This window comes from Bolinopsis microptera, chromosome 7 (assembly GCF_026151205.1).
Source record: "Bolinopsis microptera isolate Bmic1 chromosome 7, MBARI_Bmic_1.0, whole genome shotgun sequence".
Classification (NCBI taxonomy): Eukaryota; Metazoa; Ctenophora; class Tentaculata; order Lobata; family Bolinopsidae; genus Bolinopsis; species Bolinopsis microptera.
The window spans coordinates 8144971-8162700 of NC_087078.1; the positions used below are offsets into that span (position 1 = coordinate 8144971).

General features: G+C 40.2%; 3 protein-coding genes across 7 annotated transcripts in view; all 3 read left to right on the plus strand.

Moving 5' to 3' along the window:
- The window catches only part of LOC134818850 (spermatogenesis-associated protein 7 homolog), a 94758-nt gene that overhangs the window by 44504 nt on the left and 32524 nt on the right, over positions 1–17730 (plus strand). The window lies entirely within an intron of this gene.
- Positions 1–17730, plus strand: part of LOC134818847 (homeobox protein ceh-31-like) — an 81044-nt gene that overhangs the window by 41126 nt on the left and 22188 nt on the right. The window lies entirely within an intron of this gene.
- LOC134818829 (eukaryotic translation initiation factor 5B-like) overlaps positions 1–17730 on the plus strand; it is a 114200-nt gene that overhangs the window by 40934 nt on the left and 55536 nt on the right. The window contains exons 30-32 of one of the 4 annotated variants that reach the window (XM_063828507.1): positions 99–401; positions 597–785; positions 910–2145. The exons of 2 other annotated variants lie outside the window; for them this stretch is intronic. In XM_063828507.1, the coding sequence (XP_063684577.1) occupies positions 99–401; positions 597–785; positions 910–1112 (695 nt within the window). In that variant the 3' untranslated portion in view covers positions 1113–2145. Of the gene's footprint in view, positions 1–98; positions 402–596; positions 786–909; positions 2146–17730 lie in introns of those variants that run through there. One more of the 4 variants, XM_063828508.1, reaches the window with a different exon arrangement.

The window sequence follows — 17730 nt, forward strand, 5'->3', positions numbered from 1 at the left end:
TAAGTTGGGCCTCTCGACGTGAGACAACGATTGTATGTGCATTAATTAAAAATCTTATCTAATGTAATACTTTGTGATGACATCTTATCATGTTTCAGCTCCGACCACTTCCCCCTCGGATGACGGAGAATATCTAGATACGATATTCAACAAAGCCCCACCTCCGCCGGCGTCACCCAAACCCCCGCCTACGCCGCCCAAAGCGAGCCCTCTGCCGCCTAAAGGCGGTCACGTACCTCCTAAATCTGCACAACTTCCTCCTAAACAAAGTCCGATGGTTGCTCCTAACACTCCACCCAAAATACCTCCACACCACCCGCCAATGCCAAAGAGGTTGAGTTCAACAACCCCACTTGCCAGCATCATCGAGACGAAGGAACGGGATTCATCCGGTACATCAGGTTATCCTTTATTTCATCTGGTCTATTTTTATGCTTTGAACTTGAAAAGCCTTAGAATGTTTAAAAGCGGAAAAACTACGATTTTAAAATTCCTAAAAATAGAAAATCATCATTACATCCGGTCTTGCGTTTGTTTAAAAAGTATACTCCATAAACTATACTCCTATTCACTTAACCCAATTTATCATTAACCAGGTGAGTCGTTATCTGATATCCACGCTGCAGCTAAGTTGGTTCACATAGACGAACGGAGCCACGTTCCTGGGATGGTAAGGCTGCCCCTGCACGGCCAATGGGTGTCACCGGGTGTCAGCAGTCGGAACAGTGGAGCCTCCAGTCGACACATTTACTCTTCAGCTACCGATCATCGGGATCATGCGCATGGTAAGACAAAAACATGTTTTTAATTGAATTTTAGCAAACTTTTCTATTCACGAAAATAGCATTGAACTGTCAAATCTGAAAAATATCTCCTGTGAACCCAACCTTTATGAATTTTTATCCTCAGTTCGGCAGAAGAAGAACAAACCACCTCCGTTGTCGGTATCCACCTCACCAACTCAGGCTCCACACCCCATCACACCTACTCGCCCGACCTCCGTCTCTTCTGACGCGAGGAAACCGCCGCCACTGCCGCCCAAAACCGCCAGCAGGGCGCCCATGCCAAAACCGGGCCCGCCGCCCTTGCCGCCTAGACGAACTAGCAAATAGTGGTGCCGTTTTTGCATGAGGGCTTGTGCAGTTGTTTTATAGCTCAATAGTAGCAGGTTTATTGTAAATTGTTAGGCTGGGAAGGCAGAGTAAGGTGATGAACTCAAAACTACCTTGGATTGAAGGTTTTAGAACTTGAGGAAGGTGAACTGGTTGTTCTGAAAGATTGTTCTAGAAGTTTAGGAAGGTGCTGGTGATTCTGAGATCCTTCTCACGCAACATTCTGATCTATGATTTACACTGTGATTACAAGATTGTTATTTTTGATAAATTTTGATTTTTCTTTTATATAATTCTTGAATTTAAACTTGATGATATTGAGATTTAACATTTTTTCCCCTCTAAACTCACCTCACAAAATTGGCGTGCTCCCTTGCGGTGTGCTGCCGAAGAATCCCCGCAACATTCATAACCCCCGAAATTACGTCCCTATATTCTTGGATATTTCGGCAGTGGGATAAATTGCTGAGGCTAAGATTTTCCACATTTCATAATGCTGTGGCTTGAGATATAAGATTATGACTATTTTAAGTTAGACGGTCCGGCCGTTGCGGTAAGGGAACCCCTTCGCTGTTGATATGTTCACATTTAGTTAACTTATTGAAACGGGGAAATCAAACCCAGTGTAATTACAGAATCTAGCTTTAGGTTTACGAATTGTGTTAGGTTTATGTTTTTGTGGTTAAGCTCCCTTCTTGTCACCTGTTTCAGGTGTCACCTTATCTGTCACCTAATAATTTTCGGTACATGTTTGTATCTGTTTGTAGTCGGTTTTATGGCTTTTAGTTTGTAAAGTTTATAGCAGCTAGCTCGATTTAGTTTTCTATATTATTTTGGTTTTCTAATCAACACTTTTTTTAGTATTCTCTAAATCTTATACATTTGTACTGTTGAATTTTGCGAGTATGAAACGGCGGCAACAATTTGTACTTTCTTGCTCTTTAAATTCTTTATCCAATGAATATGCGAGTGAATTGCCGATAGCTTATTGTATAAAATCGTTTTGAAACCTTTATCATTTATATATTTGAAATTAGAGCCTTTCATTTTGTACTTACATTAGACTATTGTTGCACCTAAACACACTAATAATAAATTGATACTCCAGTTCAATTTACAAGCTTTAAAAAGGGACAAATTAACCTCTTCCTAACACTACACTGCATGATATGCACCTTGGCAAGGACAAATGATTGACAGCCCCAGCAAACCACACTTGTTTCCCGTTTTACCGCACTCTGTGGTTATTCTTGTCACTACACAGACCACGTGACTGCAGGGCTAACACAGTGCTCTCCTCGTCACGTGACCGCTGTTATCACCTCTCATTGGCTGGGTTCCTGCTCTTCTAGAGGTTGTAGTTGTTCCTGCTGTTAAGTGCTCCTTGGTTTAGGGCACGGTTATACCTGTCAATAGCCCCTATCTTCACATCCTAATCACCCGGATTGGTTGCTCGCCGGATAGGTCGAGCAGGGGCAGGGAGAGAGAGGGAAAGAATGTGTTCTGGTACGATTTGTGGTCAGTGGGTTGGAAAGTGCCCAATAATAATCTGAATACGTTGTGTAAGTGATTTACGTGAGATTCAGCTAGCTGTCAAGGGAAGAAGAGATCCTACTTTGCATGGTGATTTGTCATGGTGTACGTTTTAGTTCCTTTATAATTCCTGTTCTCTTTGAAATTGATTGGAATTGAGAAATTAACGACAGCTTTGACCATACTTAGTTGACGAATCGATTTAATTTAATTATAATCGCATTCACTATAGGAAGAGATCAAAAGTGTGCAGTGCCCTTATTTTATGGCAGAACTTTAATTACCATTTCGGTCCCGTGTCGGGTCCCTATGTCACTATCAGTTAAATATGTTCCACTGATACTGATACTGATACAGGATACTGATAGTGATATTGATAATCATGCCGCTAATTATCAGTATCATTGTATATTCTCATTTGTATTTCATTGAAGTATTCCTTTTTGTCATGGTCTACATTTCCAGTAGTTTAACTTTAGATATCTAATCACGGTGCAGTAACGTAAGTCGTAACAGTATGAGTAACGTAACAGTAACGTAAGGGTAACGTAACAGTCGTTCAACATTAAATGTGTGAGTGGTAGTAAAGTGGATTCTGAGACAGCGTGCAGTTTACGGTTAAAGCACTCCTCTTAATCTTTAACCTTATTAAGTTTAGTAGAAAAACTTCAGTACTGGATAACCCAGTAAGAGCTGAGACCGGAAAAAGTACCGAGTAGGGGTAATAAGGTATAGTATATATCTAAAACATGTTAGCTGTTTAACTGGGAGGATGGTCTTGATCCACCCATTACCTGGCTGCCTTTATTTTGCATGTTGGTTCACCATTCACGTTCTCAGGGCCGCCTAACTACATACTTCGTTCAGTTTAACGCTCCAGCCAGATTTTACCCTATTTTAAGTGCTGTGGTTATTCAGAGAGATTTACGTGACCACTGTGCTTGTGGAGGACACCTTTTTATGTTAAATTCTTTGACGAGTATTACGTAATGCTTAACTGAACTTAAATGTGGAACTTTCACATTTTCAAGTGGACCGAAATACGGCAGATTCTTCAAAAATTCTTGCCAAATTTGGTCGCACATAGGGTTGCTGAACTGTGTGTCTGAGACTGCAGATTTATACGTTTAGATAGCATGCAATCATTTGCCGAAGCTGTGTTGGCACGTTGACGTTTACAGATCATTCATTTAAAGATGAAATTTTCTTGGTCCATTTTAAACACTGAAGGCTGAAGCTGATCATAATATGTTTATTGTTAACGAAACATTGCTTGATTGAATTTGTCAGTTTTGTTTGTTTAAGCTTAGTACTGGGTACTTTAAAATGTCAATTTAATTTTCTAGTCCCAAGAACATACGGAAGGTATGGGTGGAAGCTAGTAGCAGTACTAGTATAGTAGTAGTATAATAGTAGCAGTAAACATAATGTTGAGGTGCAGACTGAAGTTAAAAGATTTGTCACCGTCAGCAACAGTCCTTAATTGAGCTTGTTAAATCAACTGAGTCTGTAATGTTTTTTAAAGCGATTGTAACCATTGTCTGTTGTAGATTTTGTCTGCATTCGGTAGTAATTGCGAAAAAATATCATCAACAAACTTAAGTTCGTACTGTTCGAGATTTCAGTTCATTTTCCAGCACGGGTAAATAACTTCCGCTCAAAGTTTGGCATATATTTGAACGCTCGAGTCCTATTTTAATCAAGTGATGTGGTCATTTGTGGAGCACGCTTAAGTACTTGATTAAATTTCTGAGTTTTGTTTGTTTAGTATTAATTATTTTGAAATGTAATAATATAAGAGTGCAATCGTAAATCGTTGGTACGATGTTTTAGACATTGCCTGCATTCGGTAGTAAAGGCAGTGTAAAGTAATTATACGGCTAGGAGAACACATCAAGAACAAATCTGTTAACTTTAGTTTGAAACTTCTATCTTACAATCACACCACGTGCTCTTTCATTTTCTTGTTTTTCAGTAATATTGCATACCATTACTGTCAGTGTCAATAAATAATTGATTGGTATGTTGTTGCTTGACTTGCACAGTCATTTAAGTATGAAGTTAACTCAATTTTAAAGTTTAAGTTTCAGAGTGTAAAGTTTACAGTTCAAACCTGTTTCAATTAAAATATGGATTTACTCGCACGTGATTTAAAGAGCCGCGCACTGTTCAAATCCAAGCAGAATTCAGTAATGTTACATCCGTTACACTTACACAATTAACCACACGCCGAATAAATTACCGCGCGTTTTCTTATCACTTCTTACACGACCCATACATCACATCTACAGTTTGGATAATCCGAATTCTCTTGTGCAGTGTTACTCTTTGTCTACTCACTTGTAAAGAGACGATCACTGGCTACTCAAATTGGTGGATTCGCGACAATATGACATGACATTGGACGTTGGATCTGTTGTTTTGGTCATTCGTTAGCCGTCACCGGTCACACTCGATCGTCACTTCGACCGGGGACAGAAAACCAGTTATCAATATCTTATGTATCCTATGTGGTCGTACCTTTAGCTTTGGAACTTTCCTATATTTTATTGTTCTCACAGAATTGCCCATTATTATTAATACTACATTTCGATTCGTCGCGTCGTACGTGCACGAATCTCAAATCTGAAGGAGTACAAGCTTCTATTCATAATGAATAGTTTTCTTTGTCTTGCCAAAGCTGCCCCATTACGATATAGTTAGTGTGTGGATTCTTTTACATTTATACTGTGAGTTTATTTACATTCTTGGTTTAACCCCTATTCGGATGTTTGCCTTGATCTGTATTTTGTTTTGCCTGATCCAATCACCTGATAGATTCGACTCGTGATTTGAATTTATCATCCAGTGATTTTGCTGTACCGAATTCAAAATATGAAATAGACATTCACCTGATAAAATTGAATAAGTTAAGCTGTCGTGGAGATTCTTGTTGCGATGTCGGGCCGAGTATTATGGAACATGGGACCGATCAGTTAGCACTGACGCCCTATCAATCATCACACCATACTTAACGATCTACCAAATACTTTGGGCCCCTTTCAATAGAATTTAAAATCAGTTTGGCTCCAACAAATTTGATAATTCTTCAATCTCGAGATCCTGCAACCTAGAATAACTCTTTGTCAATTCAACCCGAGTAATTTGCAACCGAAAAAAGTCTCATCCTCAATAGAATCGTGTTTCTTGGTGTTGGATTAAGGCGGGGTAAGAATTATTTTTAAATTATAGTAGCCGTGCCTCGAGCCCTCTTGAACTTTCGTACCACGGTTCCTGAGAAACACCAATCACAGTGGTGGTCTCATCAGGGTAGCCAATCAGATGTCGTCATGTTACCACGTGGGTTGGTCTGAAATGTGTGGAGTTAGTGCCGTTACCGGGAGGGGAGGAGGAGCTACTTTCGTCTGACGGTCTCTTGTGTTCAGGGTATTTGAGTTACTAAATTCAAGCAGATTACTAGGTTACCAAGGGTTACTAGGTTACCAAATACCAGGGTGTACTTATTTAGTACTGTAATTAAGTGAGTAACTCAGTAAGTTATTGTAAAGTTATAAATCCTTAATTTTATTATTTCATATTTGTTACACAACATGATGTCACACCAAATTGTGAACTGTCATTTGTGAGACCTAAAACTGAAACTAAAATCCAAAAAACTCGTTCATCTTTAATCTTTGTATCGTACCCATAATCAGTTCTGGATTAACGGTTCCAGGTTACCCATAATGAAAGAGTGGAAACATTCAGTATCAGTATTATCAAACCTGTAACAATAGTTTTCACATCTCGACGTTCTCACCTGATTTGAGGACAAATGATAAACGTAAGTCTGGGTTAATGTCATTTTCATATAGTAGTAAAATGTTTGTAACATTTTGTTAGGGTTTGTAAATATATGGTCAGGTGTTAGTCGGGTGTTAGTTTGGTTAGTCAGGTGTTAGTCAGGTGTTAGTTACAGTGGTGGGATCTTGTGAGGAAATAAGTCTGCTGGTTAAAAGTGTAACCGTTTAACTTTATTTATTATTTTCCATCTACAAAGACATTCTCTTTGATTGTTTTGTCAAAGGGGTAAAAATAATTATAAATAATAAAGAGTATAATTAAGATTCGAGTCAACATAACTTCAGAAACTAACAACATAATAGCTAATTGACCTTTGTAGGAGTAGCGTGGTCTAAGCCTACAATATCTCGGAAAATTAACATAACAATAAGTACAATTGCTGTTTAATAGGCGTTCGTTTAGAAGTGCATTATTGCAGGGAAGTTTCATTATAATCGTTCTTTGAATAAACACCATTCCGAAAAAACGCGTGCGATAAAGGCAATAGTAATAAAATACGCTAATCAATGTTTTATACCCCGTTACCGCCGTGAAATTCTCTGCGGACATCTGTTGTTTGATAAAGTGTCCGGAAGAGTGTGAGAACGTCTTTATGAGCGTATAATTGGCAATATTGTTTCAATATTCGCCGACGGGTGGTTTTACGTGCCGGTCATGCTCGACAACAAAACAGCTCTTTATCAAGTTTATTACAATTCAAGGTTATAAAAATTTCTGACATTCCTGATTGACCATTCGGCATTTCGAATTCCATAGAAAGCCATACGGCAATATGTGCCCATTGTTGATTGTTTAAACCAACTGAACCGTGCTGTTTTTCTGTAATTTTAATCTTGTGAGAATAGTTGTCATATTAAGGTTAAACTTCTTTTACCAGTCTCCATTGTTGCTTTTTCAAGCCTACCAATGACTTAAAACCAAGCTTTTTTAAGTCAATTTGTAGCGGAGCCAGTTAGGTTGTTTAGTTCTACCATTTTAAACTATCGATTACCGAATCAAATCATTTCCGTTAAACTCTCGACTTGTTCGAACTGAAACTATTTAGTGCAGCTAAATCGAAGCGTGGTGCTTTGTTCCAGTAACTGTACTGGAGTACTGGATAGTGCTATGATTTGTGTCGTGAACCAGTTACTGTCGCCTCCAATCACCAATTTTCCTTTATCTCGATATTTCCTCTGACCTCTCATCGTTCTAATTAGATAATTTTTCTAACGATGACACCATGATGACCTTATTTTCACATCTGTGATCACGAATATGATAACCATGCAGGGGTATTTGGGGGAATGGTTCGCGTGCATATCTTCAAATCCATGTTGGTGCTGAGTTCCTGGTTTAGTGGGTGGCTCTGTGGGTGGCCGGGTTAAACAAAGTAGCTTTATTCCCGGAAAATATGGGTAATCCAGAGCGCGTAGGTCTACTTCATTTGAGAACACTATTCGAGCTTATTATTATATAGGGGGTGGTCCACTCATTTATTATTTTATTTCTTGGCTGCCCTATTCAATGTCCAATTCCATAGAAGACTGACCTTTGAAAATGCAACACCATGTTTTCAAGGTGCAATAAAATTTTAAATATAGAATCCTAAAGCTATACCCACCTTGCATTTACGTGGACAGTACACTATATGCATCCAGAAGTTGATCTACTGAGAAGATTCCAGAACAGCAGCGCAGAAATGTGATCGAATTCCCAGAATTTGGAATATCAGGATCAAAGCAGGGTCGAGGAGCCCAGATCCCAAGCTGAGGGACATTTAAAAGTGACTCTGTCTTATTGGTTTGCTAGGAAAGGTGAGGAATACTTTATTTTTCTGGCAGAAGAATAACCATTGACCAATCAGCTCACTGAATAACTAACACGTGTCAAAACGGGTTACAAGGTTTTCTCTGGGCTCCCTTGAGCAAACCTTGTCCTTAATTTGCAGCCCGTGTGAAATGTGAATAGTTGGGTGCATTTGAGTCATGGCTACCGATTAGAGTTTGATTTTGATATTTACCCAAGGTATTAGTACCGATACTTTTAATTTTCGATATCAATCGTAATTTGTTGTTTTAGCAATTGATCTCTATTCAAAATGATTAAATCACAAAATTTTAGATTAGTTCCATACCAATTCTATACCGATTTCGATCAGTCTGGTAAGCTACTCCGTCGATATTACCTCTATAAATATAACAACGTCAAGTCCCGGTGTTAAAGTTGACAGAGCACCCGATCTGCCCATATTTCTAATAGTACTCACGTTTTGTTGACCAACACCATGCTAAACTCTTGTTCCCCAATTCATAATGAAAGCTCAAAGCTTCTAGCAAATCATTTTACAATCTCACCTGTAGTCAGTAGCACCGGACCCCTCTCTCTCACTATTTGTTCTCATCAGTAATGACTTCACACGTTGGTGATAATCATCCGATATGCCCATTATTGACGCGGTATTGTAATCTATTTTCATTGTCTAGCAGGCTGATGTGTGTTTAATTTAACCGGAGCTGCTGGCTAAGTGATGCAATGCATGGCAATTGGATACAGAGTAGCACGGGTGAGTAGCACGGGTGACCGGGCCACTGCAAAAAGCACCCTTAGCCAGGGAGAGGGGGACAGCTTCAAGTTACAGCTTGCTGGCAGAGGTCTAGGTTTTCACAAAGCCTAATGCGGAGCGGTTTGCCCAATGACGTTCGGGGATGGAGGTAGGGTGGTATAAAGTATCTGCAGTAAACAATGGGCCTCTTGCTTGCTCGTGAGAACACCTGGTCTTCCTCAGAGAGTCCCGACCCTGTAATTTGGACCAACCCTCGGCTTGTAACATGTTAGTTGAAATTAGGTTTATCGTGCGTTTTGAATACTCGCAATACGGTGGTTATTATAGATTGATTGTGTCGTGTACGGCTCATGAGGCCCGTTCCTCTAAGTTCTAAACCCTTTCACGGAGGGGCCGTAATTCGAATACTAAACACCTCGCCTCGCACAAGACTTTGACACCTACTCAGCACCCGTACACAAATCATTTGACAGTACTCTTAATTTTAGGGCTCGGAGCGATTCGTGGGATTAATCGGGCCGCGGAGTACTGTACCAGGACGCTATATTTTCAGATATTCTGGTTACAAAAGGCATGTGTCTCTCAGGGCGTGGGATGGAATCAGCAGGTCCTGATAAAACATAGCACACCGTAACAAGCCACCCCATTGGTTCTCAATCTCCGTCATCGGTAGATTATTGGTTGGATTAAATGTCACCTGACGCTGAAGCTGGGCTCTGATTGGGTCTCTGGCTATCACGTGCACGTGTGGCGCCGAGATGTCGTTGCCAGGGAGCGCGTGACCTGCCACGTGTCACGAACACCAATTAAAACCGCTCACTGGGCCTTCAGACTTGCGTTCCTTTTTTTGATTGCGTAGCGCGTGCTGAGCATACAGTCTCAACTCTCTGACTTACTCTCTCACAATACCCTGAGAGAGTATGTGAGAGAGCCCGTCTGCTACCTGCTGGTGACCTGGACCAAACGTCTTGCTCGGCTGTCTGAGCCTGTCAATTTAACGTCTCACAAGCAGTTATTTTATCCCAGCTTCACTTTCGTGCTCCTTAGTGAGGATTAATTGGGCTGGTGGATTTACTGCTGGATTCAAATGTTGTTTTATTCCGACAGCAGTTCATTTTCTATGGACAGCAAAATCGCACAAGCTTGTCGGATTTATATTTTTATTTTATTTGCACGTACACATTTTAGTTTAGGTTATGTGTGCTATATTAGGTTTGCTTTGACCTGATAAAAGTAAAGATAAACCATAATTAACTCAAATTTTATCCTCCTTTGCAAACCATTCGCATGAGGCAAAATGTTCTGTAGTTGTATATCATTATGAAAAACTTTATGCAAGATAGGACCGCAAATATACATTATTTCCAGCGACAGCGCATCCCAAGGACCTCGCCGAGATTCACTTTAATTTACCCCCTTTTCACTGGGCAGGTGGGTCTATGACACGGGATCATTATTAATATATTCCCTAAATTTCATGTGATTGGCGAGTGGTCCTTAGTGTGAGAGAGCTGCTGGAGTTTGCACCCTCCTAGCTGTCCAGCGACTGTGTTACTACTGGTAACCAGGCGATATGGAGCTGGTTTTACTTCAGGCCCAGTGAGGTGTTTGTTTATCGTTTGTCAAGCTCAGTAGGTTTGGTAGTGCGGGGACAGTGATTGGGTGCAGAAGTGAGTGTGCATATCATTGTTATTACCGTTCCTTTGGTGCGGACAAAAAGAGTGGGGGTCAATTAGAGTGGTCCTCTCTTCATAGCCACTGGCTGCTATCACGCACCAATGGGTCGTTAATTAAATGTTGGTGCAGATAAATTACAACATAGGTCTTACTCTTTGTAGGACAATTAGCCTCGAATTCACTACTTTTACATGATTTGTCACTTACGTGTTAATTTGCCGTGTCAATTGATGGGGATCATCAGTTGAATCATGCTCATAATTCTGATTAATGCACTGATTGGTTAGCTGGACTGGTTCAAACTATTTCTTAGAGGATATTACCCTGACAATCCCAGTCTCTAATTTTATAAATGTTGCATTATTTGTACCCCCATTCTCATAAGGTAATTAATTAACTACCTCTACTACGTTGATTATTAGTTAACAAAACACTGATTTTGATTCCGTGAGATATTAGAGCATAATAATAATATTGGTATTGTTAACCGTTTCAAGGTCTCGGTGCTCTCCAGCATCGGGATATTCTTTTGAATCTTATCAGAGATCTGATTTTGTTGAAAATGCTCTTTTCATATCGTTAAGCACACAGATGTCGAGGTCTTCAGTCATATCGTTGTAACAACGATATGTCTGAAGACCTCAAAATTTGTTAGTATGTTGTTAGTAAGATTTTAATCTCAGTAGTTAGTTGACCACGTGTAACCATATTGTTTCGATAATAATGTGAATTATGCAACATATTATGGTCCTCAATGTAAATGTAACCTATCGAGGGTGGATTGACCAGGCCATCGGTGCACCCTTTTGTTCTCTATATTTTGTCCTTATGCTATTATATTGCTTGTTCTTTGTCGGCATGTGATGTAGCAGCAGTCTGCAGTATAAGACTAAACGTGCGCCTAGGTAGGACACCAGGTCACTTTTCACCAAGTACGTGGTTCCTACTCTCGGGAATCAGTTTTGTGTTTTGTCTCGCAGCTGACATTATTGAAGCTAGCATATTTTCTTGCCTTTTTCTTTTGAGAACTTATATCTCCAGTAGGATACTTTTTGATACCATATGATGTGACCGTTTTGAGTAACCGACTATTAAAGTGGAAAGCCAGTTCTTTACGCCCAATCGAATGATAATAACTGTTCACAATATTTGGCATCTGATATGTACAAAATGCTACAGTCTTATGTGACAATAGCTACAGTCTTAGGACACAAAATTCCACAGTTTAAATTGTTTCATGAGGGGAGCGGTCAAAAATTAACTTGAGACCAGCCCGTCAACTTAAAACAGCGCTCTTTCAGAACTGAAATCTTAGTTTTTACTACTACTACTACTACTATGTCGGAGCTAAGTCCGATCTACGCCAGAAAACCTCCTCCATATATCCCTGTCCCGCATCAGGGTTCGCAGTTCCTCTTTAGAGTTTGTCCCAACTTCCTTCAGTAACATAGACAAGTAGCTTTTTAGTTGTGCAAAACTCTCATAACCCAACATGTGTTCACTTTTCATTATACACTTTTGCCACTGACCGGCGCTGCATCATTGAAATGAGTCCAAAATGTTATTTCAAACTCCGTGCGAGGAAAGCTAAGTAAGTTACTGTGTAGCTAGTCAATTGGAGCGTGGCTGAGTTTGTAAGTTGATAGTTTTTCCATGTTGTCCCACGGCCCACCATGTATAGATTTATCACTTATCATGTTTGTTTTGAGAACGCTTTAAACTTTGTTGACGGTCGTTTATTTGAGATTTATCTTATCTTACTCCCCATATCTTAACTCACGTATTGTTTTGTTTAATGTAAATATTATCAAGTTGTGTCGTCACATTAAAATTAGCTGAAGCTAGAAAGGCTGGACTTCTCTCTGGTTCTAAAAACCTGTCATCTTCAGCTAATTGTAAGCCTTTGTCCGTGCCAGCTCTCCTCCATGACAGGTGACTTCACGATTTCAACAACCATACATTCCACGTTATTCCCCGCATGACGTCCCGAGGTATCCCCACAATTTACGTTTATTTCATCGTGGATTTTACCATGGAAGGTTTATGGGAGCGTCTGCTGTCAGAGCTGATGACGTCAGAGGTGATGACGTCATGGTTCAGGGAGGAGGTTGAGTATTGAGGTATTGTAGTGGTGTTGTGGTTACATTAAATACGTGCACCCTGGAGATGTGGGGGTTGAATTCCCAGCGAGAGTGATATAGTGAGATGATGTGAGGATAATGTTAGATATCAGTTTCAAGATGTAAAATTGGATGCTATCAGCTAGAGTTACCTAAACAAGAGTCACTTCATAAAATACTAATCCTGATTTAAATCAGTTTTTTGTAAATAAAATTTTAACTCGATCCAATACATAAAGCCCCCTTACTCTACAATAACTATGTGTTATTCAAGGGCTCAATGCACTCATCCATCAACAGGTCATTAGGGTAAATGTAATGCCGGATTCCTGGCCTTCAACCAATTTGCATTTGGATGATAAATTCTTAAACTTGAATAGAATCCCATGTACATATTTATCTTTTAGGGCGATCTGTGCTATCTGAACAAAATTGATAATACCTCCCCACGTTTCTCTGATCAGATGACATTTGCTTTCTAGATAATGTATTAAGAGTTAAGGAATCCCCATCAATTTAAATTTCCACTACAATTTCCACTACATGGTAGCTGGATGTGTTTACCAGTGTATTTCTCAGACTTAATGGCAAGACCCTGAGTGCTCTACAACATTTATTTATTGTCAATTTTAAGATATGGTGTACTGTACTTTCATTGATACTATATTAAGAGTAAATATATAGAAAAAGCCCACTTTTTTGTTATATTTTCATTGTTTATCGAAACGATTTGCTGCATTTACAGCTGGCATCATTACAGGAGAGTACGCCCCTTTTTATCTGTGCTAGAAATTCAAACAGCACTTAAAAGTTTCTCCAAACAAATTCTCCGACCAATTTAACGCTTCTATTTCTATTTGTTCTTTTCATCATTGATCCTACAACCTGCAAAAACTTGTTATTACCACACTTTCATTAGAATTATGAGTGAACCTCAATATATGCACTAGATATAGATAAATAATAAATATGGCTGAACCAACAGCTATAAAAGGTTTTCGTTCTAGAATGGCAAGATGCAAAGATGAAGTATAAGTCTAAGTGTTTTGTAAGTTGATCGAATGATTTCAAAGTAAAAAGCTGTGATGTTTGGCTGCAAAGTTATCTGAAATTTAATTGTAAAATTATCCTTTCAGTATAAACATTCTGGCTTCAATACATTGGAATTCAGAACCTAATCGAAATTTTTTGATAAGTTATGTTCACATCCTTCGTCCGGCCCACCACAAAAGTCATAAGTCAATTAAAACAGTTGAGTAAAAGATGAAAATACACGTTACACAGTTGGAACCACATAAACCCACAAATATTAGAGTATTATGTGAGTTTTAGACATCTCTAATGCTTCTTATCACATATGTACACCGTGGCCATGTTACGGCCATCAGTCTCACCTGAACAGACGGTTGATAAACCCCGGACAAACCAACACATTACCGACTAAAAAATGAAACCCCCACAGAAAGTTCGATAACGGGTGGTAAATTGCTTAATCTAATGTGATGAATTGTACCCACAACAATGTTGTTGAATTGTAACTGTTGTTTGAATCAGATCGAAGGTTTTATTTTCTTATCTTTTTTAACAGATTAGGTTGGTGCCACCCTGTTCCATGCTCGCCGGTTATTGTCATTTTCTAATTAGATTGTGTTCACTTGTCACTTCCTGATACCATACTGTTTCTGCTTTTCATTATTTCCTGGTTCTTAATTTATTTAGTTGAAGCTTCCTTTGTTGTATCTCGGATAAGATCAAAGTGAGTTGGTCCAGTTTCTGAGTGTATAGAACATTATCCAGTAAATTTTAAAATAATTGCCATTTATCAATTAAACTGCGAAAAGTCAATATTTCTGTTTAACAAATGGTTAATAAAAATCCAATTCACAGTAAATTTTTGTGGATCTTTATTTTAACATGAAGGTTATCTCCGGGCAAAATCCACAGACGTAATAAAACATTTTTAGTATTGCAGAGACAGCTTACTTTATCTTTTTATTCTTTAATGTTCGGAGCCCCGCCCGGTAGCCCTACATCTTACAGAAAGTTCTGGAAGGATCTGGAGGGAAGCAGGTGTGTGAGTGAGTGTCCCCTCCAGGCAGACCCGGTAAGGTATCCTGTCACACTCTATTCCCCACGGCCCCCTTCCTCACCATAGGGCTCATCGCGATAATTTGAATTTAACCACGTAAGTACTTGGCACATTTATATATATACACCCGCCTGTAGAGGGACGGTTAAGGAGGTGAAATGGTTGGAAGTGAAGTCAGCAAGGTCCTCCCTCTCTCTCTCTCTCTCTCTCTCTCTCTCTCTCTCTCTCTCTCTCTCTCTCTCTCTCTCTCTCTCTCTCTCTCTCTCTCTCTCTCTCTCTCTCTCTCTCTCTCTCTTCTCTCTCTTTCTCTCTCTCTCTTTCACTATCTCTCTCTCGCTCTCGCTCTCGCTCTCGCTCTCTCTCTCTCTCTCTCTCTCTCTCTCTCTCTCTCTCTCTCTCTCTCTCTCTCTCTCTCTCTCTCTCTCTCTCTCTCTCTCTCTCTCTCTCTCTCTCTCTCTCTCTCTCTCTCTCTCTCTCTCTCTCTCTCTCTCTCTTCTCTCTCTCTCACTCTCTCTATCTCTCTCTCTCTCTCTCTCTCTCTCTCTCTCTCTCTCTCTCTCTCTCTCTCTCTCTCTCTCTCTCTCTCTCTCTCTCTCTCTCTCTCTCTCTCTCTCTCTCTCTCTCTCTCTCTCTCTCTCTCTCTCTCTCTCTCTCTCTCTCTCTCTCTCTCTCTCTCTCTCTCTTACTCACATTATCTCTCTCACTTTTACATTATCTCTCACTCTCTCTCCCTCTGAATCTTCCAGGTGAAACCCCGGAAGTAGAGATCTGAAGATGAGAACTAGCAGAAACACTCCGAGAGATGCAACAGTAAGGTCCCGGGCACATTAACTTTAGCCGGTCGCACTACTCCGGGTTCCGAACAGTGATATATTTTAGGAGAGTTTAACGTGTGACAGTGGAGGTGTGATCAACACATCTCGTAAATTCGATACCTTTAATTTCATCTGCTTTTTTGAGGACATTGTTGGGGGAAATTAATCAGTACAACTTGAGTCGTTATCGGTTTTTCTGAGTACCTTGTTTGTCGGACACATTATATCCTTTGACTTGTTGTGTCGTATGCTCAGTTGAGTGTGACTGGAAATATATTTGGTCGGTAAGAGTACCGTGATATTTTATGTAAAGACCAGGTTTCGGTCGGATTTTCATCCTGTTTTTCATTTTATAATTTGAAATTTTCATCACCTCTGCGACGACCTTGCTGACGTGACTTGGCTTCACTGGACGAATACCCGTGTGTTTTAATATGTTTTTACCTGCGGGGGATAAATTTTTCTCAGTGTTAGTTTCGTTCTCTATATCCTGAGCCGCGGAATACGTCATCAGCCGATCACGATTTTGGCAAAATGAATGGTTAAATTTAATTACATTTCGCAAAACATTCCCCGAATATTCCGGAGTTGTTTGCTATTTACGGCATTATATATTTGTGTGGTTTTTCAATCATTCACCGTGTCTCCTGCAATTTTTTGGAATGATTGCCATCAGAAGTGTCTCGTATACACCCGACTGGTGGATATGCCCGATAATCCTGACATCAACTCACTCTACCCCGTCAAAGATCCAGACCTTGGTCCTGTATTTCTAACACCTGAGATTTACCCAGTCTCATTCCAATCAGGTTCCAGTTCTACGTTAATCAGGCGGAGAGAGCTCCTGGTTAACGTTTGTTAGACGAGGAAATCGTCAACCAGGACTGAGAGAAAGAGAGATTACTCTGATCAAACATTCTCGTCAACAATATCCACTCTCTCTCTCTCTCTCTCTCTCTCTCTCTCTCTACATCTCCCTACCAGCTCGTCAAATCTAGTTTTAGATTTCAGAGCTCTGAAAATTACAGTAATTCTCGGGGTGATCTGTAGGCAAATTACGGTAGTCAAATTAAAAAGAGTCGAATTAATCTGCATTCTGGGGCCAGGTCGGGCCTGCTCTTGAAAAGGAGAGTCCCAATCAGATGGTACTATCGGTTCCCCTAAACTGCCGCGGAATAGTGATGTCATTAATCAACCAATCATCAGCCGTCATGCGTGGAATGTGGTAATCAGGAAACAAGGAACTGGAACTGCTCCATTCCAAAGTGCCAATGACTCTAAATTTTGGGCTCAGGTTTTGATCCTACTTTTCACAGAGATATACTGAGTGGTGTAACTACTTGTGAGGTAATCTTCGAGTTTAGGGCTCGCCACATGATGACGGAGTGTGGTGGCGATGATGATCACGCTGACGTGATGACCTGTTGAGAGTTCCATTTCCATCTTCTCCTCACCTCTCCAACCATAATAAACGAGTGTACTTTTTCGTAGCGTATTTAACTTTGTTTTGAGAGGAGTCGGCTGGGATACGATGACATTTAGCTCGCTGGCTCTGACAGTTTTTCTCTTTTCAACGTACCTCCGTACCTCTGATAGTTTTCTGCTAGGCTGTCAAGTACGCCACACCACACACACCCCTACAACATCTCTTGTATCACAAACTCAAGCCAGCTGTTCCCCCTGATGGTCCCTTTGAACTTCATGACATCACCAAACCCATATTACGTCATCTTCAAACTAGTTCCAACTTCCACCGTCAAAGAAAGAGGAAAAGAACCCTCCCTGTGGAGTGTGGACACATCGTCTGTGGTAGTAGGATTACGATCTTCAGAGGAGGTTGAAACACATGTGGTCTAGCTGGGATCTCCCGATACAACATCTGCACAGATCCACCAGACCACGTGACACCGGATCTCTCCTTTAATTGGCTGATCCCGCTGCTGGGCGTGCTGTTACTGGTTAGCGTGATTACGTGCAAGACAGTGATATGGTAATC